General features: G+C 52.9%; 1 protein-coding gene across 1 annotated transcript in view; it reads right to left on the reverse strand.

Annotated features, from left to right (window-relative positions):
• Positions 1-390: 390 nt before the first annotated feature.
• SDK1 (sidekick cell adhesion molecule 1) overlaps positions 391-25,684 on the reverse strand; it is a gene marked incomplete at its 5' end in the record, with an annotated part of 846,211 nt that continues 820,917 nt past the window's right edge. The window contains 5 exons of the mRNA XM_082645911.1: positions 391-785; positions 16,288-16,417; positions 16,790-16,910; positions 19,399-19,536; positions 22,534-22,698. Coding sequence (XP_082502037.1) covers positions 540-785; positions 16,288-16,417; positions 16,790-16,910; positions 19,399-19,536; positions 22,534-22,698 — 800 coding nt within the window. The 3' untranslated portion in view covers positions 391-539. The remainder of the gene's footprint in view (positions 786-16,287; positions 16,418-16,789; positions 16,911-19,398; positions 19,537-22,533; positions 22,699-25,684) is intronic.

Below are 25,684 nucleotides of genomic sequence, written 5' to 3' on the forward strand. Positions count from 1 at the left end.
ACCTTAAAGCCGATTCCTCGCCTACAAACTGCCGAGTGAGGACATTTCAGAGATGGCCGCCCTTGGGTCCGGAGGCCCTGAGCCTGGGTCACACACATGCTCTTCGCACGCCGGAGACGGAGACGGTGGGATGGAGCCCCAGGTGGGCCGCTGGTTCTCGGGCAGGGGTTAGAGAAGAGAAGGGAGCGGCCTGCAAGAGGCGCGGCCTCCCTGGACCCCCCTCCCTCCCCACCAGCCTTCCTAGTCGGCGCAGGATGGAGAAGCCCGGGACCCGAGGGCTCAGGTCTTCCCAGGTCGGGGTGACAAGCCCTTGCACCAGTGAAACACACCTTCTCGTAAAAAGAAAAGAAAAACAAAGAAACCCGCTTCCTGCAGCGATGTTACAAAAAGCCAGTAAAAAAAAAACTTTCCTAATTGAAATCTCGCGTTCACAAGTGGGTAAAATCAATCATCAGGCGTCAGATCCTCTTAAACCCAAGCTGGAGCCCAGTTCCCGGAGCTGATTGTCTTAACAAGGGTCGCCGCGGGGTCGGCGCCGCTCACACGAAGGACGAGAAGCCGGTGAGCGGAGTCCGGGCGCCGTGGGGGGCGGGCGCGAACACAGCGCTCTGCGTGGTGACCACCGCGCGTGGGGCCGGCCCGGCCTCGGCCCCCGCCACCGCCTCGTACCTGTGCGGGGCCGCGCCCGCCCGCCGCTTCCACGAGTTGTAGTAGGTGGGGTCGCTCAGGTAGTGGTTGACGAAGGAGTGCTGGGGGAGCGCGTCCTCGGACTCGGACTCGGTGCCCTGCGGACAGACGGATGGACAGCGAGGCATCAGCCAGGCGGCTGGGGGGCTGGGGGGAGCTCAGGGGGGTCGTGGACACGGGGGGCGGTCGCGGACGGGGGGAGCTACGCGGGAGGGCAGCCGTGGGCAGCAGGGCTGAGCGGGGAACAGGCAGGGCCAGGAAGGGAACCAGCACTGGCCGCCCGCGGTGGGATGGTGCAGGTCAACTGTCTCCTCCCGCTTCCCCCACCCCAGACCTCCTACACTCCACACAAGCCGTGCACGGACCCCCCAGACCACCCCCCAGACCTCGCCCCAAGAGACCCGGGCTGAGCTTGCACCAGCACTCCCACCCCAGGAGGGTCTACACTCCACTTCCCACCCAGGAGGGTCTACACTGCACTCGTGCTCCAGGAGAGGTCTACACTCCATCTCCCACTCAGGAGAGGTCTACACTCCACTTCCCACCCAGGAGGGTCTACATTGCACTCTTGCTTCAGGAGAGGTCTACACTCCATTTCCCACTCAGGAGGGTCTACACAGCACTCCCACCCCAGAAGAGGTCTACACCCCGTCTCCCACGCAGGAGAGGTCTACACCCCGTCTCCCACCCAGGAGGGTCTACGCAGCCTCAAGGGGATGGTGTGTATCCTTGCAGTGGAGAATACAGAAGAGCATGGTAATGTGCAAGGCCTGGGGGCCAAGCCGGCCCAAGACCATGACGCAGGCTCTCACAGACCAATGGGACCCGATCCTGAGCTTGAGAGGGGGTGAGGAGGAGGCTTGTCCTTCATGGGACACACATTTCCAGGGAGTGTCACATCCATGCCGATCTCCGAGGGGAGCTTGCCAAGAAAGGACACCGTAAATGAACGCGGTGTCGTGGTGTCTAAAGTGCTCGGGCCCCTCCCTCTCCAGGCACTGAGGGACCTGACCCCTCACCATGCGGCCCCAGAGCAGCTGGTGGAGGAAGTGGGCCACCCATTGATGGTTCAAGATCAGTCCCTCTGAAGGTCTTTCCCCCCTTTCTTTCTACGAAACAAAGCAGCAGTTTCTAGTAAGAGCATTTAGCCCGCACAGTTTCTATGTTCATTTTCTTGAAGTAAAACTCTATGCCGTGTATTGTGTGGTCTTGGGAGTAGATTTTCAGTGCTGGAGGGTGGGCTGATCCAGACAGTGGAGGCCGAAGTATTTTCCCAGAGTGGGGAGGGCTCCCGGTTCCCCTGTCCCAGACCTGCCAGGTGGTCCCGGGGCCCCTCCCCTGAATCCTGGGAGTTTCCTGCCCCATGGTGGGTGGGGATGGCACCCAGGCTGGCCGGGCTCTGCTGTGAGGACCTGCACCCAAGACGCTCCCCAGACCCTGAAAGCACAGGGGTTCCGCCCCGCGCCCGCTACCCTGGACCTCACAGAGGCCACTGTCCATGTGCCAAAAATGGGTCTGCAGGTACGGTGGCTTCCAGCCTTTCAAGTTCAGGGAGGGGACCGGAATCGTGGCCGAGTAAAGCCCCTCCCCTCGCGGGGCACCCTGCCAGGTGAAGGTCACCGTGGGCAGTGGGCGGGGGACTGGCTGGTCCCTCACACTCCAGCCACCCACGGGCAGGGCGCCTCCCCGCTGGGCTCCAGGGCCGAGCCGTCAAAGGTTCAGCCACACGTGCCCTTTTTCCTCTCCCCGGACGGTGACGGAGGCCTGGGCGGTATAAAGGACCGAGTGTCCCCCTAATGCTGGCTCAGAATCTCCGGGGAAGTCTTGGAAGAGCACAGCTTCCTGGGCGGCGGCTCCCACTCTGCTCTCCGGACTCAGTGGGTCTGGGATGGGGCCTGGGAACGTGTATTCCCTGGAGGCTCTGGGAGGATTCTGAGCAGTGGCCAGGCTGGGGTGGGGGCAGGGGAGGAGGGGACAGTCGCCTTCCGGCCTTCACCTGGTGGTCTGGTGGTGACGGCCGCCCCCGAAGGCAGCTCGGACCCGAGGGCTCACGCTGTCCCGCACCCGGGGAGCAGCATTCTGTGCTGTGAGAGCGGGCGGCCTCTTGGCTGTGCAGACACCCCTCGTGTACATACGGCGGAGCCAGAGACTTCTGGGATTTTTCGGACACAGACTGAAACCCTTGCTCTAAATGGAATATTTACATAAAGTCACGACGGTGAGTCACAGATCTGGGAATTCTCAGCACGTTAAATGTAAACCATTCGTGTTGTGACATCGTACATGGCTGAGGCGGAGCTCCTGGAGACGGGGGCTGACAAACGTGCCCTCCCAACACATCCCAGAGGCGCAGGACAGCTCCTCCATCACTGGACAGCGATGCCGAGAGGCAGCACAGGCTTCTTCCCTGTGGACACTGCTCCCGACAGAGCAGCCTCGTGCCACCTCTGTCGCTGCACCGTGACCCTGCGAGCTGGGAGTTCGGATTCCGGTTTATGGATGAAAAAGGGCCGTGTGGGCCCCGGGCCCCTGAGCCCGGTCACCCAGGCTTCAGGCTTCCCGGCTCCAAGCCCCTCCTGCACGCGGCTTAACAGGCTCACCAGCCCCTAGTGGTCAGTCCCAAGCCTGTGATGCTCTGAAAACCAAAGGCTGTTTTTGCAACTCGTGTGGAGGCACAGCCTGACCTGCGTCGAGCTCAAGTGCCGCGGACCCCGAGCTGAACTGCTGGGAGGCCAGCTGGTGCGGGTGTCCTCAGGGGCTGCTGCAGAAACACAGTGGGGTCCAGGAGAGTGCCCCCCTGGCCCTGCTGGGGATGTGACCCGACACAGGACTCAGCCCCAACCTGAGGAACACCCAGTTCTTGAAAGTGGATCTTTTTCAGATAAGAGATCAGGCACCTGCCTCTGTGGCTGGTGGTTAAGATTTATCCTTCCTCTGTTTTCTAGAGGCCTTGAGGGGCTTACGAGGCCAAGCTCTGTGTAAACTCAGAGAAAGGAGGACAAAGGTCATGGAGAGAAGCTGAGGAATCTGTTATCAGTCCCTGAGTTGGGTCTGTCACTTCTTCAGACACTGACTTTAGTTCTAAATTTCCTGAAGCTCAGAGGAAGGAAGACACCAAAGCCCTCTTTCCTCATGAGAAATTTGTAAGGCCAACTGGCCCGAGGCAGGGGAACGCAATCGGATTCACAGGTTGCATCAGACCGAAACTCTATGGACCACCCAGTTCCAGGAACTGACCTGGGGGCTTTCCACCCGGCCCAGCCTTCCCGCCTTTCGAGGGGCGGGACTAGCGGTCCCAAGACTGATGCAATCGGCACCAGATAGTGCCACGACACCCGAAGAGACCACCAGATAAGGAATACCCTGCGCCCTCCCAGATTCACCACACCCCTTTCCCTTCTTGCCCTATAAAATCCTGCCCAACCCTCGCCCGGGTGCGACTTCTCTGGCCCCTTTCTCTCGGACCAGTGAACCTCGCCTGGGAGCGCCCCCTAATAAAGCTCACTTGAAGCTTTCCTGTTTCGCGGTGCCGTTTGTTAAGATCCGACCTTACAAAATTCACGGAACGTTCAGGATTGGACGACAGCAATATGGTTCCTGGTTTCTCAGACGGGGTCAGGGTTTATGATGATCTGAAGACTGAACGTTAAGATTCAAGATTTCACCCTTCAGTGTTTGAGGGTCTTCCCCACCCACCGTCCCAACCACGTGAGGACGAATGTGAGAAGTCGCGATTGGGTTCCATCTCACTTTGTGTTGGAGAGAATGGAGGCCCACAGAAGTGAGTGACCATCTCAGGGTCATCCTGGCTGGGGACAGAGTGGGGGCGGACCCAGCTCTGGCGTCGCAGCCCAGGTGGCAGAGACAGAGGCTTCTCAGTGACCCTTCGGGGCCGCGTTCGACCCCAGCTGTACAAAAGATTAGAGACACTTCGATGGGTGGGTCTCACACCAGGTCTCTCTGGTGATGGAGAGGCCCTCATATGCGGCGGTCCCTCGTTTTATAAACACGTCCCACACCCAGGGTGTGGGCGGGGCACTTCTCTCCCCTCTTTCTACCCTTGTGCCCCCTCCTGCAGCTGTTCAGGATGTGGGGAAGCCGGGTGCGCAGTCACCAGATGGCACCAAGGGGCGGCCTGGAAGGGGGCTCTGAGCTCTTGCAGGAGCCAGCACTTCTCAGAGTACGTCCAGCGCTGCTTCGGGAATGAACACATCCCGTGTCCCAGACTCACGTGTATGTTCACGTGATTAACAAAACGTAGTTTCACTGGAGACCTCTTAGTAGCTATGTGTCATTATGCATTTTCTCAACCACAGATCTCAGTGTCCTCTAGGCCTGTGACAAATGTGGGCACTAAGAAGAGGGCCTGGCAGGAGACAGTCGGGATTGGCTGTCCAGCTCACAGTGATGTCCCAGGGTTTGTGTCTGAACTGTGACCCTTTGAAGGAAGTGACCCTTGTCCCACCTTTCCCTGTGACATGGGCTGAAGGGCTTGACCCTCAGAAAGCAGTGACTGGCTAATGGGTGGGCATGTGGCTTAAGCTGAGCCAGTCAGAACCTGCCCTGGGATTTTTCCCACTGCATCTGGAAGAGCAGAGTGCTTCGTGTGGGGACCAAGCTAGGCAGCTGTCAGCCTTGAGTGGCAGGGCTGCAGGTCCAGCCAAGTGGTCCCAAAAGCCACTGTGAGAGAACAAAACCATCATGCAGAAAGGAGAGGAGAGACTAAGAGCTGCTCCTTTAGCTTCTTGCTGTTCATTTAGGGAGAGTGAGAGCGTACCCAGGTCTCACGACACACGAGGGTGGGGGCGAGGGTGGGGGCCAGGCGAGGGTGAGGGCGGGGCAAGGGTGGGGCCCGGGGCGAGGGCCTCCTGGCTCCTGCTCAGGTCTTGCCTTTGCCTTCACAAGAAGGCATTGAATTAAAATGCCATTCGTCCTTCTGCTGCCTGCCCGGCTTATTGTTTATATGACATTATTATTTTTTAATGAGGATGTATTTTAGTGATTTAGACTTATTGACAAAAAGGAAACACTGCAGGGTCTTTTTTTTTAAGTTTCCTGTGTGATAATGAAATAGCGTTGTGTGTTGGTTTCCCAGGAAACCGCAGAAGGCCAGCCTGTGACTGGATGTGCTGGCAGACGGACTGTGAGAGTTTCTAAAGGTGCATGGATGCCTGGCAAGCAGCTAATAGAGATCACCTCAGCACTTTGGGTACCATATTGGCAAGATGAAAGACTCAAATATTATTAGAGAATTAGTTAAGCATGAGGGGATTGCTCTAAGTTGGTTGGAGGAGAGATCTTGAAAACTGTTTCTTTGGATTTCGAAAACAATTTTTAAGATGCGATTTGAACAGTAGCCCTGATGTAATTCATAAGCATCTGTGCGATAAAACGGAGACAGAGCCTCCTATTTCTAAACAGAGGGACATAAAGAGCCACAGCACGTGTCATGTGACGCTGATGGGCTAATTCAGAGCAACTCTGATCAGTCAGGTTGTTGCGCACCTGTGAACGGATTCTTAGAATTTTCACTTGAGCAATATTTCTGAAAATTGGGAGAAAAGGATGGCATCACTATTTTTTTTTAGTGAAATGTTAGCTTCGCAAAAGAGCTCTTCCGGCCAAGACCTCATAGGGTTTCTGGCTCTGGAGGAGCGGGTGGGCAGGAAGGGAGGTCAGGAGACCCCACCCCAGTCGACAAATCATCAATACAAAGATCCTTCCAGAATGGCCGGAGGAGCCAGCAGGTCCTCTCCCTAGTGGGACAATGATTTAACTGGGGAAAATTATAAACGTTTAGAGTCCCTGGAATTGCTGCCAAGGGCATAATAGCAAAGGGGGGAAGACTTATTCCAGAAAATCTAAAATCACTAAAAATAGCAAGAGTCTGAGCCACTTGACCTATGACCTGCTCCCCCTCCCCCTCAGCCCAGGGTGACAGAAGCTCCACTCTGAGCACACGTGGCCAAGAAGACCCAGCTCCTAGACCAGCAATTTGGTTTCACCTGGAGCAGGAAGCTGCCAGCATCTCTCACCCAACTGCCCACCCCCAGCTCCACAGTGTGGAACTCTATTCCAGGCAGGTATGGCCAAGAGAACTGGGCTTCCTCCCTCACCCCATCTTCGCTGGGAGGCTGGATGATGTGCACCCGGCATAGCAGGTCGAGAATACTGAGCCCGGATCGCCCCCATCCCAGCTGGCTAGTACGGAAGAAGTTCCACACTGCCCAGAAGAGCAGGGGCTACCGTCTCCACCCAGCGCCCCACTGGTTCAGCAAGTGCGTCACTATGGACAAGAGGGCTGTCGGCCCCACTCCAGCTTTGGTGCTGTGACACAGAGGCCCTGCTAGGGGGAGAGTCAGTCCTTAAGAATAGAGAGCTCCCCTGCTCTGCCCGAGGGGAATGGCTGTATTTGGACCAGAGCAGGCCTAAGGGCATTGCTGGAAACAATGGCGACCACAGGGGTGAGAAATTGAGAGGAAGCTGGCAGCTCCATGATAGCGACAAGTGAAGTAATAATAAACCGGCCAGAAGTTTAGCAGCGAGAACCAGGCAAAGAGACAGCTAAGGAGAGCCCTCTGGGGGTCAGAGAAAAATTCAAAGGTTAACAACATCCTGCCACTGCAAAAGGTCTGGGCTGTAACTGGATCAAACTATGGAGTAATTTATACCCTGGAGCATTGTCAAAAATAATAGAGCTATCAGGTAGTGGAGGTTAACAGCTGGGTGTGATACCCGTGGTGGTAGACAATCCAGAATCTCAATAGGGAGGCAAGAACAAGAGACAAGGGGACCCTGGCTAAGACCTGTCATCCCTGGTTGTCAGGGAAACTGCACGTGTGCCCAAGGCTGCACCTCTGAGGGGTGACATCGGAGGGTATACATTGCTGAAGAAACGGACTTCCCTGAACTGGTCCAGCAAGTCACTAAACAAATAAGCAGATAAGCAAACAACAATGACAACAACCAGGGGGGTTGAATATCAGTATTCTAAGCTGATACAATATATTATCGAAAATGAGCTGTTTTCCAAAAACAGGAAAGTGTGATCCATACAGAGGAAAAAAAGCAGGCAGCCTCTGGGGAGCCCCAAATATTGGCAGACAAAGACTTTGAAAGTAGCTATTATAATATGTTCAAAGAACTGAAGGAGGTTTTCGAGAGAAGATGGCGGAAGAGTAAGACGCGGAGATCACCTTCCTCCCCACAAATGCATCAGAAATACATCTACACGTGGAACAACCCCTAGAGAACACCTACTAAATGCTGGCAGAAGACCTCAGACCCCCCAAAAGACAAGAAACTCCCCACGTACCCGGGTAGGGCAAAAGAAAAGAGAATAAACAGAGACAAAAGAATAGGGATGGGACCTGCACCAGTGGGAGGGAGCCGTGAAGGAGGAAAGGTTTCCACACACTAGGAGGCCCTTCAGGGGCGGAGACTGCGGGTGGTGGAGGGGGAAGCTTCGGGGACACGGAGGAGAGCGCAGCAACAGGGGAGCGGAGGGCAAAGCGGAGAGATTCCCGCACAGAGGACCGGAGCCGACCCGCAAACACCAGCCCGAGGCTCGTCTGCTCACCCGCCGGGGCGGGCGGGGCTGGGAGCTGAGGCTCGGGCTTCGGTCGGAGCGCAGGGAGAGGACTGGGGCTGGCGGCGTGAACACAGCCTGAAGGGGTTAGTGCACCATGGCTGGCCGGGAGGGAGTCCGGGGGAAAGTATGGAGCTGCCGAAGAGGCAAGAGACTTCTTCTTACCTCTTTGTTTCCTGTTGAGTGAGGAGAGGGGATTCAGAGCGCTGCTTAAAGGAGGCTCCAGAGATGGACGCAAGCCGCGGCTAACAGCGCGGACCCCAGAGACGGGCATGAGACGCTGGGGCTGCTGCTGCCGCCACCAAGAAGCCTGTGTGCGAGCGCAGGTCACTGTCCACTCCCCACTTCCGGGGAGCCTGTGCAGCCCGTCACTGCCGGGGTCCCGGGACCAGGGACAACTTCCCCGGGAGAACGCACGGTGCGCCTCGGGCTGGTGCAACGTCACGCCGGCGTCTGACGCCGCAGGCTCGCCCCGCCTCCGTGCCCCTCCCTCCCTCCGGCCAGAGTGAGCCAGAGCGCCCGCATCAGCGGCTCCTTTAACCCTGTCCTGTCTGAGCGAAGAACAGACGCCCTCCGGCGACCTACACGCAGAGGCGGGGCCAAATCCGAAGCTGAACCCCGGGAGCTGTGCGAACAAAGAAGACAAAGGGGAATCTCTCCCAGCAGCCTCAGGAGCAGCGGATTAAATCTCCACAATCAACGTATGTACCCTGCATCTGTGGAATACATGAATAGACAACGAATCATCCCAAATTGAGGAGGTGGACTTTGGGAGCAAGATATATTATTTTTTCCCCTTTTCCTCTTTTTGTGAGTATGTATGTGTACGCTTCTGTGTGAGATTTTGTCTGTATAGCTTTGCTTTCACCATTTGTCCTAGGGTTCTGACCGTCTGGTTTTTTTTTTTTTTTTTCTTTTTTACTTAAAAAGCTTTTTTTTCTTAATAATTATTTTTTATTTTTTAATAACTTTATTTTATCCTACTTCTTTCTTCCTTCCTCCCTCCCTCCCTTTCTTTCTTTCCTTCTTTCTTATTTTTTCTCCCTTTTATTCTGAGCCTTGTGGATGAAAGGCTCTTGGTGGTCAAGCCAGGAGTCAGTGCTGTGCCTCTGAGGTGGGAGAGCCAACTTTAGGACACTGGTCCACAAGAGACCTTCCAGCTCCACGTAATATCAAATGGCGAAAATCTCCCAGGGATCTCCATCTCAACGCCAAGACCCAGCTTCACTCAATGACCAGCAAGCTACAGTGCTGGATACCCTATGCCAAACAACTAGCAAGACAGGAACACAAGCCCACGCATTAGCAGAGTGGCTGCCTAAAATCATAATAAGGTTACAGACACCCCAAAACACACCACCAGACATGGACCTGCCCACCAGAAAGACAAGATCCAGCCTCATCCACCAGAACACAGGCACTAGTCCCCTCCACCAGGAAGCCTACACAACCCACTGAACCAACCTTAGCCACTGGGGACAGACACCAAAAACAATGGGAACTACGAACCTGCACCCTACAAAAAGGAGACCCAAACACAGTAAGTTAAGCAAAATGAGAAGACAGAAAAACACACAGCAGGTGAAGGAGCAAGGTAAAAACCCACCAGACCTAACAAATGAAGAGGAAATAGGCAGTCTACCTGAAAAAGAATTAAGAATAATGATAGTAAAGATGATCCAAAATCTTGGAAATAGAATAGAGAAAATGCAAGAAACATTTAACAAGGACCTAGAAGAGCTAAAGAGGAAACAAGCAGTGATGAACAACACAATAAATGAAATTAAAAATACTCCAGAAGGGATCAATAGCAGAATAACTGAGGCAGAAGAACGGATAAGTGATCTCGAAGATAAAACAGTGGAAATAACTACTGCAGAGCAGAAGAAAGAAAAAAGAATGAAAAGAACTGAGGACAGTCTCAGAGACCTCTGGGACAACATTAAACACACCAACATTCGAATTATAGGGGTTCCAGAAGAAGAAGAGAAAAAGAAAGGGACTGAGAAAATATTTGAAGAGATTATAGTTGAAAACTTCCCTAATATGGGAAAGGAAATAGTTAATCAAGTCCAGGAAGCACAGAGAATCCCATACAGGATAAATCCAAGGAGAAACACTCCAAGACACATATTAATCAAACTATCAAAAATTAAATACAAAGAAAAAATATTAAAAGCAGCAAGGGAAAAACAACAAATAACACACAAGGGAATCCCCATAAGGTTAACAGCTGATCTTTCAGCAGAAACTCTGCAAGCCAGAAGGGAGTGGCAGGACATATTTAAAGTGATGAAGGAGAACAACCTACAACCAAGATTACTCTACCCAGCAAGGATCTCATTCAGATTTGATGGAGAAATTAAAACCTTTACAGACAAGCAAAAGCTGAGAGTTCAGCACCACCAAACCAGCTTCACAGCAAATGCTAAAGGAACTTCTCTAGGGAAGAAACACAAGAGAAGGAAAAGACCTACAATAACAAACCCAAAACAATTAAGTAAATGGGAATAGGAACATACATATCAATAATTACCTTAAATGTAAATGGATTAAATGCTCCCACCAAAAGACACAGAATGGCTGAATGGATACAAAAAGAAGACCTGTATATATGCTGTCTACAAGAGACCCACTTCAGACCTAGGGATGCATACAGACTGAAGGTGAGGGGATGGAAAAAGATATTCCATGCAAATGGAAATCAAAAAAAAGCTGGAGTAGCAATTCTCATATCAGACAAAATAGACTTTAAAATAAAGACTATTACAAGAGACAAAGAAGGACACTACATAATGATCAAGGGATCGATCCAAGAAGAAGATATAACAATTGTAAATATTTATGCACCCAACCTAGGAGCACCTCAATACATAAGGCAAATGCTAACAGCCATAAAAGGGGAAATTGACAGTAACACCATCATGGTAGGGGACTTTAACAAAGAACTGAAGGAGACCATGTGTAAAGAATTAAAGTATGCTGACACTACCACACCAAGTAGAGAATATCAATAAAGAGACAGAAATGACTTAAAAAGAATCTAATGAGAAGTTCTGGAGTTGAAAAATACCATCACCAAAATTTAAAAATTCACCAGGGGGACTCAGTGGTAGATTTGAGCTGACAGAGGAAAGCCTCAGTGCACTTGAAGACAGAATGGTAGAGATTATGCAATCTGAAAAACAAACAGAAAAAAGAATAAGAAAAGAAAACGAACAGAGCACCTGACAACTGTGAGAACGCACGGAGTGAACCAACAGAAGCATAGTGAGAGAACCAGGGTGAGAAGAGCAAGAAGGAAGCAGAGAAAACACTGGACGCAATAATGACTGAAAACATCCCAAATTTGGTAAAAAAAAAAAGTCAACACACCTGACAAGCTCAATAAACCACAAGTAAGATAAATGGAACAAGATTCACATCCAGACACATCATAGTTAACATTCTGAAAGACAAAGACAAAAAGAAACTCTTGAAGTCAGCAAGAGAAACATGACTTACCCAGAACGACAGAACTCAAATAATATGAACAGCTGACTTCTAATCAGAAAAAATGGAGGACAGAAGACGATGGGGTCACACATTCAAAGTGCTGAAAGAAAACTGTCAACCAAGAATCTTATAGTCAACAAACTATTTTCAAAATGAAGGTGAAATAAAGATATACTGAGATAAACAAAACCCGAAAAATTCATTGCTAGCTGACCTGCCTCACAGGAAACACTAAAGGAAGATTGTCAGGTTGAAAGCAAGTGACACCACAGAGTAATTCAAATCCACATGAAAAAACAAAAAGTACCGACAAAGGTAATTACATAGGGAATTACAAAAGGCAGTATAATTACCTATTTGTTCTCCTTTCTTCTCTTATCTGATTTAAATAGCAATTTCATAAAATAATGTGTATATAATTGTATTGTTGGGCCTATAATATATAGAAATGTAACATACTTAACAATAGCTGTGCAAAGAGGCATAAAGAAATGAAGAGAACCAGAAATAGTAAATAAAAAGGTTAAAATGATAAACTCTAAATAGATACTTGCTCACCTTTCTTCTCTCAACTTCTTGAAAAGACACAAAATTCTATCAAATGATACCTATAAAAATGCATTCTTGGGTTTGCCACATATATGGATGTAATATGTATAATAATAACATAAAGAGGGGAGGAGGGAATAGATCTATCTAGAAATATAGAGATTTAGTATAAATCTGAAGCAAATACTGATACTAGGGCAATCACTATAAACAATAACTGAAAAAATATATAGTAAAAGCAAAACAAGGGAGTTAAAATGGTACACTGGAAAATATCCACTCAAAAGAGAAGATGACAGCGAAGGAAAAATAGAGAAATAGAGATATGAGACTTATAGAAGGCAAACACCAAAATGGCAGAGGTAAATTCTGCCTTAGCAGTAATTACATTAAATGTGAATGGATTAAACAACCTGGTGAACAGGTAGAGATTGGCAGAATGAATAAAATAACATGATCCAACTATATGCTGCGTGCAAGAGACACATTTTAGATCCAAAGATTCAAACAGGTTGAAAGTGAAAGGATGGAAATGATACACTATGTGAACAGGAACCAAAAGAGAATTGGAGTTGGCTGTACTAATATCAGACCAAATAGACTTTAAGACAAAATTGTTACTAGAGAAAAAGAGGGACACTCTGTACTAATAAAAAGGGTCTATCCATCACGAAGATACAACAGTTATAAACATATATGCACCTAAAAACAGAGCCTGCAAATACATGAGATTAAAACAGACAGAAATGAAGTGAGAAATAGACAATGTTAACAATAATAGTTGGAGACTTCAGTGCAGCAGATGGCAGGAGATCAAGAGTGTGGAAGACTTGGACAGCACTGTAAATCAACCAGGCATAACAGACACACACGAAACTCACCACACAGCAACAGCAGAGCAACACACCCTTTTCAAGTGAATTCTTGCAGCACAGACCAGATGCTATGCCATAAAACAAGAATCAATAAATTTGAAAGGGTTGAAAATATACAAAGTGTGTTCTTTGACCACAATGGAATAAAATTGAAAATCAGTAACAGAAGAAGATTTGAGAAGCTCATAAATCTGAGGAAACTAAAACACACACACCTAAATAACCAATATGGCGAATGGGTGACTTGTGTGGTATGTGAATTACATCTCAATCTGGTTGTTTAAAAGATGTGGTTCAAAGGAAATGTTCCCATTGGAGCTGGCACTTCCAAGATCCCTCTGTTGGGATCCCATGCATCTGCCTACAATTCTCCCAAATCATAAGGGTCAAAGTCGGGACCCAGCAAGATTATAGAGCACAGAATTCTGGAAGAAAGATGGGCCTCACCCTATCTACCTGAGAACCCAGGAGCAGACAGAGAGCCCAGACATGCGAGTTCTTAGCCTGGACTCCATGAGGCCTTCGCTGGAGGCGACTACCACAGGCTTCGGGGCGGGGGCTGGAGCCCCAGATTCAAGGTGAAAATCCTGGATGGAGAGAGCATCCACACCTTTGATCAACTTTCTTGAACCAAAAAGCATTAGGACCCAAAAAGCATCTGTGGGAATCATAGAAGGAACCCCTTCCTCCAGGCACAGGGCTTGCCAAGGCCCCTCCTTCACTCAGCCACGTCCCAGGGCTACAACAGCTCAGCTCTGCACAGCAGGTCTGGCAGGAGAGATGGAGCTGCGAGCCCGAGGCCCATCAGTGTGCGTCTGGGGAAGACGTTCAAAATCGTCAAGGGATTCCCTGGTGGCGCAGTGGTTGAGAGTCCGCCTGCCGATGCAGGGGACACGGGTTCGTGCCCCGGTCCAGGAAGATCCCACATGCCACGGAGAGGCTGGGCCCGTGAGCCATGGCCGCTGAGCCTGCGCATCCAGAGCCTGTGCTCCGCAACGGGAGAGGCCACAACAGTGAGAGGCCCGCGCACCACACACACACACACACACACACACACACACACACACACACACACACACACGCGCGCGCAAAAAGCCTCGTCAAGCCTTGGCTCTCTGATCTATTACGTGAGGATCTGAACAACCTCCTTGCAGGACGTACTGTGGATTCCACGTCCCTCTCCCCTCCTCCCTCCCTGCCTTCTTCCTCCACATGTGTACATGTGTATGTACTTAGGAATGCATGTACGCGTGCACATATGCATGTGTGTATATGCCTTGCTCAGTGGCTGTACGCATTTAATAATCCTCCATGCAAATCAGCTGAAATCTGAATCTCAAAACACCCGCATGTGTGAGAGGAGAAACAGACTGAATGCCTCCTATCAACCCATTCTGAGAGTGCTTTCATGAACAAAGAGTCCAGAATTGATGAATCCAGTCCTGGCAGCGCTGGGAATGGCCACAGGCACCTGGGAGTTGGGCTGCGGGAGATGGTAAGGGCGGGGGTCAGTAAGCTCTGGACACATTCGTGGGGTGGGGCTGTGTGTCCAGCCTCAGCACCTGCATGTGAAACGACCTTGGCCTCAGGCTTGTGGTGTGAACAAGGATGAGAACCGCTCTACCTCGCAGGGCTGGTGTGAGCGTAGAACGAGCATGCCCAGCCCAGAGCAGGCGCTCAGTCAGTGCTCAGCACGCGCGGAGCCGTGAAGCGCGCAGCCTGCAGAGCTGATGCCCGGTCACTGTGAACACCATCCACGAGGCCTGACGGTCTAAGCGCAGCAGGCCCAGGAATCCAGGACACATCAAGGCAGGCGCTGGTGACTGTCTCTAATTGCTGACCCAGAACGTGCTGGACGGCGGACCTGCCCCTTCCCAACGTGCTGCTTTTGGTACAAGCTGCGGCGTCCTTATCAGGAGGAGGCAGGTCAGTGTCTGCAGCTCTTCACCTGAAAATCTAAAGCCCCTCAACTGTAGACAAATGTTCCTTCTGAACATGTGCAGTGCTGCTTGCTGTTTTCCCCGCGCCCATGGCTGCGGTACAGACGGGGGGGCCCGGCGTCCTTGTCAACAGAGCACGTGAGGCCGACCGAGCGAGCTGGTGCCACCCTGCCATCCCCCTGCTGTCCCGGTCCCACTGTGACCTCATACATAAGCCACAATTTAAAAGAAGCCATTTTATTGAGCCTCAGGGCTCAATAAGGCCTAAATTCAGATCAGAATGAAGGTGAGAATTATTTTAGATTAAATATTGATTTAGAGTATGAATGCCAAGGGGTGGGGCGGGCCTGCGTGTCCATCAAAGAGCTTGGTGTATTTCATCCCTGTCAAGGCTCAGCACCTCTGAAACCAAGCAGTCTGGGACTGACCGGGCCCCAGCTCTCTACCGGCTGCTTCAACCGGTTTTGTTCCTGAACGTGAGAGACTGACTGGGGCGCTTGTGGGGGAAGCGGAGCCCCTCCCGGGGACGCCGCCACGGCTGCCTCCAGGGAACGCCTCCCGCCCACCCCCGACGGAGGCCTCACCCAGGGCTCACTCAGCTCCACGGAGAGTGCCCAGGCGCGAAGGAGGCCTGGGACGGGCAGGACAGAGTCCCGGGGGTCTCAGCTAGAGGCGGACAGCCCCTCGGGGCGGGGTCTCCCTGGCCCCAGGGCTCCTGTCCTGCTCACCTGACCCTGTTAACTGACCCAGCGACGCTGTGACCAAAGTCCCCTCTTCAGCACAGGGAAGCAAGCAGGGAGGCGGGAGGGGAAGCCACCACCCGGGGCGGGGGTCCCCGGTGGTACCAGTTGGGCAGGCTCAGGGCCCCCCTTACCCAGCCAAGGTCTAGAGGCCACCAAGTTCCACGGTGACCTCCAGAAAACTCCGGGTCTCTTTCTGAAAACGAAATGGAACGAGGATGGTTTGCAGATCGGCGTCCACTTTGGGGGAGTGACTGACCTAGGAGCCAGCCTCGAGCCAGGGACCTGGGGGCCAGAGACGAGCGAGGACCCTCCTCGTCCGGGCAGGGGAGCCGCTTGTCCCCGGCTCTGCCTGCCCCGTGCGGTCGCAGGGCCCCTGGGGAGGGCGGGGGCCCCGCATAACAGGCACCCACCTCAGACTCCGTCGCATCCCCCGACTTCTCCTGGAGGGTCCCGCCCTCAGTCAGCGCGGCACCGTTGTACTTGTTGCAGATGTCCTCATCTGAGTAGCGTAGCCCACCGGGGCTGGGCCGAGGCGGGGACCTGGGTGGGACGGGGACACCAGTTACCCCCCCCACTGAGGCCTCCCGACCCACCCTCTGGCCTGCTTCGAAGCTGAGTGGGAGAAATCCGCCGCCTCCGGCACCATTTTGGCCCCCAATGCAAACAATTCGCAGTCCCCCTGCAGCTTCGCATGACGCCTGCCCCATCTGGGGCCAGGAGATCTCACGAGACCACGTCGCTGCACCTGAGACCTGCCCTCTTTTTCCGACTCTGGAAATGTCTTTAAAACATCCCTAACTCCCCACCACCCCGGCTCGGCGCTGCCCCACTGGGGGGCCCGTGGGTGTGGGCCCGGCCGAGCGGGCCCTCAGGTGCAGACAGCACGGGGGGCTGGAGCTGTTGCAGCCCTACCTGGTCCCGTTCTTCTTCGAGAAAGTGTTCTTCACGTTGAGGTGGCGGCTGCTGAGCTCCAAGGTGGCAAATCCCCCGTTGTCCAGGGTCACGGACTCCTCCATGTTGGAGATGCTCTTACCTAAAGCCGGGCGGGGAAATGAGCACAGATGCTTCAGTAAGTTGCTGCCCGATGGCCTGCTGGATGGAGCCCAGGGCCGGGCCGGCCTGCGTCAGCCAGCCAGGCAGGCAGAGTCAGGCTGCGGAGGAAGGCTGCATGTCAACCCTGCAGCAAAATGACGTTAGTATTTGGGTGTTTATTCTGCTTGACACCAAAATACGAGTATTTTGATCAGTATTTTATTAAAGAGTACTCAGAATACGTGAACTTTTTAAACCATTGAGGAAATTAAATATTCAATAGATTTCAAAATAAAAGCCTCACAGTCACAGAACAAAACAGTAAGTGGAGAGTAAGTGTATAAGGGGTGATAACTAAAGGGTGCAGGGCTTCTTTCTGTGGTCATGAAAATGCTCCAAACCTGACTGTGGTGATGATGGTCACACGTGTCTGTGAATGTAACTGAAAACCACTTAAAACAAGTCTATAAATACATATCAAGACATATTCTAAAATACATTAGCCGGCCAAAGTTACAAGTAACCCGAGGACACGAAGAGGTCCTGGTGGCTCTGACCTCGTTTGGCATGAGAGTTGGTGTCCTCACAGCTGTCCCTCTGCTCGGGCTGGTCTACCCCCCCTTTTCCCTCCCCCACCTTGGGAGCCCCTCCCCCAGCCATCTTCCTGACTTATCACTCACCCCCTCCTTCAGATCACAGCTCAAGGGTCGTGAGACCAGAGAGAACGTTCAGACCCTGAAGTCTTCGCCCTGTGTTTTTTCTCTCCATGGTGCCATCACCACGTCTGCATTTTTCCTGCGCTGGCTTGTTCCCTGCGGTCGTCTGTCTGTCTTCCTTACCAGACTATAAACTCTTGGAGCACAGACCCAGTTATGCTCACACAATTATGCTCTTAGTTACATCCCAGCCCCCGGGACGCTGCCCGAGCACACACCAGGGGCTCCATGTGTGTCTGTAAAATTCATCAGCCTTTTTAAACCACAAGGGTCCTCTCTGCTGGGGATCCCACAGCCCTCACCTCACCTTAATGTTTTCCTCGTGTGCAACGGGGAAAAGCCAGCAGAACACAGAGAGTGGTGAATGAAAGATGAAGCTGCTTGCGAGTAGGGATTTGGGTTGATGGGAGGAGAGCAGGTGGAGACTGCTATCAGAAGGGGACTCTGACGTCGTACAAGGCAGCATGAGCAGCAGGGTTAGAACCAGGCTGCAGCAGCAAAGGTTTAGGTTGTGTGTCTCCTGGGCATGCAGGGAGACGTTCTGGTAGACAAGTGTTTCTTTTCTTTTTTTCTCCCCCCTGGGCTTCAATGATGACGTTATATTAATGCTCCAGGGGGAGGCTGAGTATCAGAAGCTGCAGGTCAGATCGGACTTTTCAGGTCTGTTTCCCAGATGGAGAAGAAAAGTGAAAGCGGGCAGATTTTCTCTGCGCCAGACCTAGGATTCTGTAATAGCATTAACTCAGTAAAATGACATGCCATTCCTACACTGTAAACCTGTAGGAATAAAAATCTGATTTACGAACACTTGTTAGAAGTGAATTTATACAGAAAAAAATAAATCCTTTCTTGGAGGGATGAATGGCTTAATATTACAAAAGCAAATGGCAGGCACTTTAGGTGCCCAGTTTTATGAACCCTTCTGGTGCCGTGACAATGGTGCGGGGGGCTGGGGTCGGGGGATCTGCGGGCCCCTGCTGCACAGAGGTATCAGAGTGTTCCCGGCACCCCGTAAGGTTCCCTCGCGGACCTTCGCTCCTTATACTTCTCCACTAAGAACACCCACCATCCTGCCTTCTAGAAACATCCATTCATTAGGTTGCTCCTGACCTTCCTGTAAACGGAGTCACACTGTATGTGCCCTTTTGTGGTTGGCTTTGCCCAAGTTTGTCCATTTCTCTAATGATGGTGATTCCTTTTGCAACGGACGCTTACTAAGCACCTATCACACGCCACGCCAGGCTGTGCTGGGTACACCGGGGACCCGGCCCACAGAGGGCTCAGAGCTGCGACGTGGGACCTGAGGCAGGTACTCCCCCTGTGTTAGTGAGGAGGGCTGGGCCACAGACACGATTCTGTACCATCCCCGAGCCACACCGGATGCCTGAGACGTGCCCCACTCACTGTTCTCATGATACTGAAAAGTGCGATTTTCCATCTGTTTAACGCTTTCCACTTTCTAATCATCACTTAACAAAATACTCCTGCATTTGAGCAACCGTGCAGATGAGGAAACAGACTCACAGAGGCCAAATGACCCAAAGGACACACGGCCCGCTTGAGGGCAGAGCTCAGACAGACTCTGGTGGCCGAGGTCCAGAGCGCCTGTTTCCCTGCACCCGCTGCCTCCGAAGGGGGGGTCTGCGGTGCCTGTTTTATCCAATGAAATGGAATGTGGATGTGGGCACCCCGGATCCAGGAGGGAAGCCCCAAACGTTTCAGCTCCACAGAGCTCCCCCGTGGGGAGATGGGGAAAGGCAGGCGCCGTCCCACCTGGGCCGCAGCTCCCGTACTTCTTGTTCTGGCCGTGCAGGACCAGGGCGAACACCACCAGCAGGATGACAAGCAGGCTGGACAGCGCCATCACCAGGAGGAACCACCACTGCTCGTAGAACGGGCTCTCCACCTGAGCTGAAGGGCGACACGGCACACGGACTCGGTCACGTGGGACAGAAGCTCAGTCCCTGCCGAGAGCGGGGGAGGGGAGGACTCGAGGGGCAGCCCCGGGCACGGGGAGGGTGAAACCCCTGCCTGGTCTGGGTTGTCACGGGCAGACCGACCCAGAGACAAGGCTCTGGTTCCACCGTCTCTTTTGGGCCCAGGGTCCTTCCTGTCCCCCGCACCCCCCACCAGAGACTTCACTGTCCTGGCCCCTGGCCATCGTGCTTATATTCTCTCAATTTCATCTGGGTTAAAGGGAGGGAGGAACAAAAGCGCCTGGGTTTGCTCGTCTCTCCCAGTGCCGGGGCTTCCCTCCCAGACAGCCCCCAAGTCCCCTAGCCACCTCCATCCCCGCTGCCACCCCCCCGGGCCACCACTGCCGCCCGGGCCACCGGAACCACTGCTCAACTGTGTCGCCTCTTCCCGTTGTGCTCAAACCCTTGACATCACAGAGAGCGTTCTCAGGTGGGAAGTCGGCCCCTCCTAAAAGGCCTCAGTGATGCCCCTACTGGCCTCGGGGTGTGGTCGGTCTAAGCCTGGGAACCCCGCGACCCGAGCCCTGCCCATGCCGAGTGCCGGACCCTTCCACACCTGCCCAGAAACCTCTGCTCGCACCCTCCGGCTGGGTGGGCCTGCCTGACTACCTGTCGGCCTCCTCCGCTGCATCAGGGCCCCCAGCCCCGGAGGCTGGGCTGTGTTTTATTTATTTCGATCCTCCAGCAAAACTGAGCCGAACAACGGGCCCCCCTTAGATAACGTTTTCCCAGAACGAACAGAAAAGGTTTCACTTGAAAGTTGCTTTGAAGAAGGATCGTCTTCCTCATGTTTTATTCTGTTTACTAAGATGAGAAAAATGGGAATTGCTTCTCGGTAGGTGTTGGACGGCCCAGGGGTCCCACTCGTGCCTTCCACGAGCTTCCCTGTTTCGGGGCATCGGACGTGAGGGATGGAACAGGAAGCCCGTTACAGGTGGAGCCCAAGGTCTGGCTCCCAGGAGCAGAAACCCCCAGAAAAGACCTCTCCCTTATTGTAAATACCTCACTGGATGGATGCGAAGCGTGTGCACCCTGGGAACGAGGGGGACGTCTGCTCTGGATCATGTAACAGCACAGGGAGGCCTGACAGATGACAGCACTTTAAATCCAAAATACATGAGCTGGATTTCAGGCTGTACATTAGGTCTCCCATCGAATAAGGCCAACACGTCCAACCCAACCGCTGGGCCGTGGTGCAGAGCGGGCCTGGGCAGAAAGGCCTGGGCTGGGCTACAGGACTCCGGCCCCGAGTCGGGCTCCCCACCCCCGGTCTGCACAGCGGGGCCTGAGGGGTGCCGGCAGGTGACGGCCTGCTGGCTTCTCGAAACCGTGAGATGAGCAGACTGCCGACCAGCTGGCAGCCAAGGCCAGCGCGGGGATGCAACGGATTTCAGAGGAACGGTCCAGCCACGGTGCCCCATGACCTCAAGGGCCAGGATCCGCGTGCTTACGTAGGAACTAGCCTTTGCCACTGGCTCCGCGTGTGCAGAATTAAAAGCTCTGAGCATTTGGAATTGCTTTCTAATGATTTCTTGTTCATGGACCAAGGGAGGCATATCTTGAATTGATGAACTGGGGTGATGGGTGCTGGGGGTTCCTTATTCTATTCTCTCTACTTTGGGGTGTGTTTACAATTTTCTTAATAAAGATGAAGGAAGCAAGGAAAATTTGACTTTTCTACGTACTGTTCGTTAAACAAGCGAGTGGTGCCCGGGTCCATCCTGCAGCCCCTCTCACTGAGCGCCCCTGGGATTCACGTTGCTCCGAGACCAGGGGCCTGAGCGCCCAAGACGCTACCCTTCCTCCAGACTCACGACAGGGAAAGGATGAAGGATGCTTTCAATTTAAACAAGTGCAGTCAGCAGCTTGGACAAATGTGACTGCAGGGAAGGGAAACATATTTGTCTTGATGGGAAGGAAGGCTCTCGTGGCTTCTGGCCCGGACTTGGCCTGCTCCCTTCTCCAGATCACCTCCAGTGGCCAGCCCTCACTCAACCCCTCTACAGCCCGGCTCGCAATCTTGGCTGCACGTAAGGACCGCTGCGGAGCTAGACAATCATCAAGCCCAGACCTGTGCCCCCAGCGATGCAGTTGCTGTCCAGGGTGGGGCCCTGAGTGGCTGTTTTCTAGGCATTCCCGAGGGGTGACCCTAAGGTGCAGGCGGGGTGGAGACCCGCTTCTCACGCGCGCCTGGGACCAGCCTCACCTGCCCTCCCCTCCCCACCAGCTGATCCTCACCGGGCTCCTCACCTGCTACTTCCTCTGCCTCGTCCCAGGCTCTCCCTTCCCTGTAGCCGTCCCCCTGCACCCTTCAAGACCCAGACCCAGGCTCCCTCCTCTGAGAAGCCCTTCCTGATTTTCAGGCAGTCACTTTGACCCCCAGCTGTTACACCCCTTGCCACGTCACTGGTGAGCACAGAGTTTGTCTCCACTGACACTCGAGCTCTGGGAAAGGGAGCCTGGCCTCCCCCGTGTCTGCTGCTCCACCCAGAGCAGGGCGGGGGGCTGGCACCTCCCACTTCAGGCGCAGGGCTCGCCGGGGTCCCTGTCGGACACGACCGCGTGTCAAGGGCTAACACACTCCCCGGTGGCTGCTGGGGGCGATCTTTGCTTTTCAAGACCGGCCCATGGCTCCACAATGAGGACGCGTCCCCTCGTGGAGGGTCTTGGGCTCCACTTTGCCTGAGAAGCCTCCTCCCTGGGGGGACCCCGCCCAGCTGGAGCTGGTGGCTTCAGCGCTCAGGGAGAGATGAGAATTCAGAACGGCTGGAGCACAGCGTGGTCGGGAGTGCGGAGCGCGCGGGGCCCGTGCCGTCCTCCCAGCTCCTCGGGAGGCACGCGCCAGTCCTCCTTCCGTCACCGTGGCTCCAGGTCACCCTCCCTGCCCCCGAAGGAGGGGCATCGCCCCGGGATTCCCGGGCAGGGCTCCTACCTGACACGGCAGCGGGGGGGCTGCTGGGCTCCCCGTAGCCCACCTGGTTCACGGCCACCACCCGGAACTCGTAGGTCACTCCTTGCCTGAGCTTGTCCAGGCTGGCGGTGTAGGATGTGGCGCCCCGTGGAATGTCCTTCACAAACATGTCCCACAGGCCTTCATCTGCGGGGCAGAGAGAGCAGAGGTCAGGGCGCCTGCGCATGGATGCCCACCCTGCCCTCAGCTCCCAGCTCCCTCCCCGGGGTACGGATGTGAGCCTGAGGCTGGGGGAGCTGCGGGGCCGGGGGCACAGGCGGGAGAGGGGCCTCCCCCTGGTGACTGGACTCCACTAAGGCTGCAAGCTGGGCAGAAGCATTTTCCCCAATGCTCTCCGGCCTCTGGTTTCTGACTGGATCTCACCTTCGGTGGAGGGTTCCGGCTGCCCACCGACCACCTCCTGCTGCGTGTCCCTAAGCCCATCTTTCAGGCTCACCGAGGACACCCACTGGCCCAGTGGCGCCTGCGTGCACCAGCCGCTGACCTGAGTTCTCAGTCCCACTGCTTTCTAACTGGAAACGACAATCCAGCCGGCGGGTCAAAGAAAAAGCTTTGAATGCCTCTTTTTTTTTTTTTTTACATCTTTATTGGAGTATAGTTGCTTTACAGTGGTGTGTTAGTTTCTGCTGTATAACAAAGTGAACCAGCTATACATATACATATGTCCCCCTATCTCTTCCCCCTTGCGTCTCCCTCCCACCCTCCCTATCCCACCCCTCTAGGCGGTCACAGAGCACCGAGCCGATCTCCCTGTGCTCTGCGGCTGCTTCCCACTAGCCCTCTGTTTCCCGTGTGGTTGTGTGTACACGTCCATGAACGAAGCCTCTCTTGCCAGCCGGCTGCCAGCCTTGCAGTCATGCTGTCACGCTGTCCCCACCGCCTGGGGCGGTCGCTGCAGTGTGCCCGGCACAAGTTTCCATAATCGATAACGGGTCGCGTGCTCTCGTGGGGTGAAGGCGCCGAGTGGCAACTGGCATGGCGGTGCACGTGCTCTGGGACAACCCTGCCGGGGCCTGGTTCCCTCACCTGGGGACCCTGCCTTAACCTGCCGAACCGAACTCCCCAAGTGCCGCCCTCGAGTCTGAGCATCCTTTGGAGGCGCTGCAGCATCAAACCTGCCCTAAGACCAGTAGCTATTTAATCTATGCCCAGGTGCTACCGAATACAGGTACAAATTTTAAAAAATAGACTGAATTTTGAACAGACACCGACACATCTATGTTCATAGAGCATTATTCACAGTAGCCAGAAGGTGGAGGCAACGCAAATGTCCAACACAAGAATGGATAAAGAAAAGGTGGTCCATCCATACAATGAAATATGTTTCAGCCTTAAAAAGGAAGGAAACTCTGACACCTGCTACAACATGGGTGAACCCAAGGACAGGGTGCTCAGTGAGGTAAGTCAGAAACAAAAAGGATAAATACTGTATGATTCCACTTATAGGAGGTCCCTAGAGCAAATTCATAGAGACAGAAAGTAGCAGGGTGGGCGCCAGGGGGAGGGGGAGGGGGATAGGGGTTAGGGTTTGACGGCGACAGAGTTTCAGTTTGGGAAGATGGACAAGTTCTGGAGGTGGGTGGTGGTGATGGTTGTGCAACGACGTGGATGTACTTAATGCTACTGAACTGTACACCTAAAAATGGTTAAAATGGTAAATTGTATGTTATGTATTTTACTACAATGAAAATACATATTGAATTTCTTTAAGTCCTGACAAGTAGGAAAACATTAATAAAATTGAAATTAAAGCCAGAAAATCAGGTGCAGAGAGAAAGGAAGAAGCTAGACAGCCTTGGTGTGAAGACTGCCTCACCACACATTAGCTGTGTGACCTTAGGGAGAGTACTTAACCTCTGTGTGCCTCATCTGTGAAACGGTGACAACAAAGGGCATCTACATCACAGGCGTGTTGCAAGGGTTAAACAAGTTAATACTGATAAAGTGCTTAGTAAGCAGTACACTCTGTGAGTGTTTGCAAAATAAAATATAAATCCAATCTCTAAGGAGGTCTTTCAGTAAAAAGTGGGCTCAGGGCCCAAAATGTTCATTTGAAATAGTGCTCCTTCATGAATTATAAATTCTTTTATAGGCACAGGTTTGTGATCTTTTAAAAACAGCAGGAGATCTGGAGAGGAATCTCCATGCACATTTGAATATGCATGCATACGTGCAGACAGCTTTACGGGGGGCGGGGGGTTATCTGGAAACCAACCTTATCACACACCTTGGAACACCAGGTATGTTTGAGAGGGTCAACCCCACAGTAACCAGAAAGAGATCGCTAGTGTGTAAGTTGTATTTGCGTAGGGTTTCGAGTTTGCACCGATTAAGTCCTTGTAGTCACAGGTTAATGAAGGAATGGATGTGAATGAGACTTTCAAGGCATAAATCTCTGTACAGGCAAAAAGGGAGTAAGATGATGATTTATTTCTAAATATTCACATTTATAGTAGTTTCTCACCAAGTGACCCATTACCACTAATAATGTCCAAATGGCAAATCATAGCTTAAGCCTTTCTTTTCCTTCTAAACATATTAAGGTTTACACTCATGATTGTCATATGTGATTTATTTCTGGTTTGGCAAGAATGCTCGGGGAATAACAGGCACGGAGGGGGCGTTTCCTCTGCACGAGCCACTCCCTCTGCCTGGAGTCCCCGTCCCCGTGTGGCGGCAGGCTTCCTCCCCCTCCACCCCCTCTCACTCACCCATGCATTCGATCCACAAATACTGAAGTGCTCCCTCTTTGGTCAGGCCCTGTTCCAGCCAGCAGGGGATCAGGTGAGATTCCTGTTCTCAGTGAGCTGTTTATAAGTCTCTGGGGCAGGGGGGTGATGGAGGAAAATCAACAAGGTCGTCGCACCCTTTCAGATTCATCTTTTTGAGGCCAGCCTTGACCCACTCCTACACTCCAGGAAGAGACAGCAGCTTCTGCCCAGGGGCCTCCAGAACACTTCTTTACATTTACCTGTCTGTCTGCACCACTGGGCTCTTGAATTTTTCAGGAGTTCAATAAATATCAGTTGACATGATTCATCACCCCTTCCTTACTCCTTCCCTTCCCTTCCCTTTCCTCCTTCCATCCATCCCTCCATCTACCCATCCATCC

This window comes from Mesoplodon mirus (assembly GCF_964341445.2).
Source record: "Mesoplodon mirus genome assembly, chromosome: 15".
NCBI classification, from domain to species: Eukaryota; Metazoa; Chordata; class Mammalia; order Artiodactyla; family Ziphiidae; genus Mesoplodon; species Mesoplodon mirus.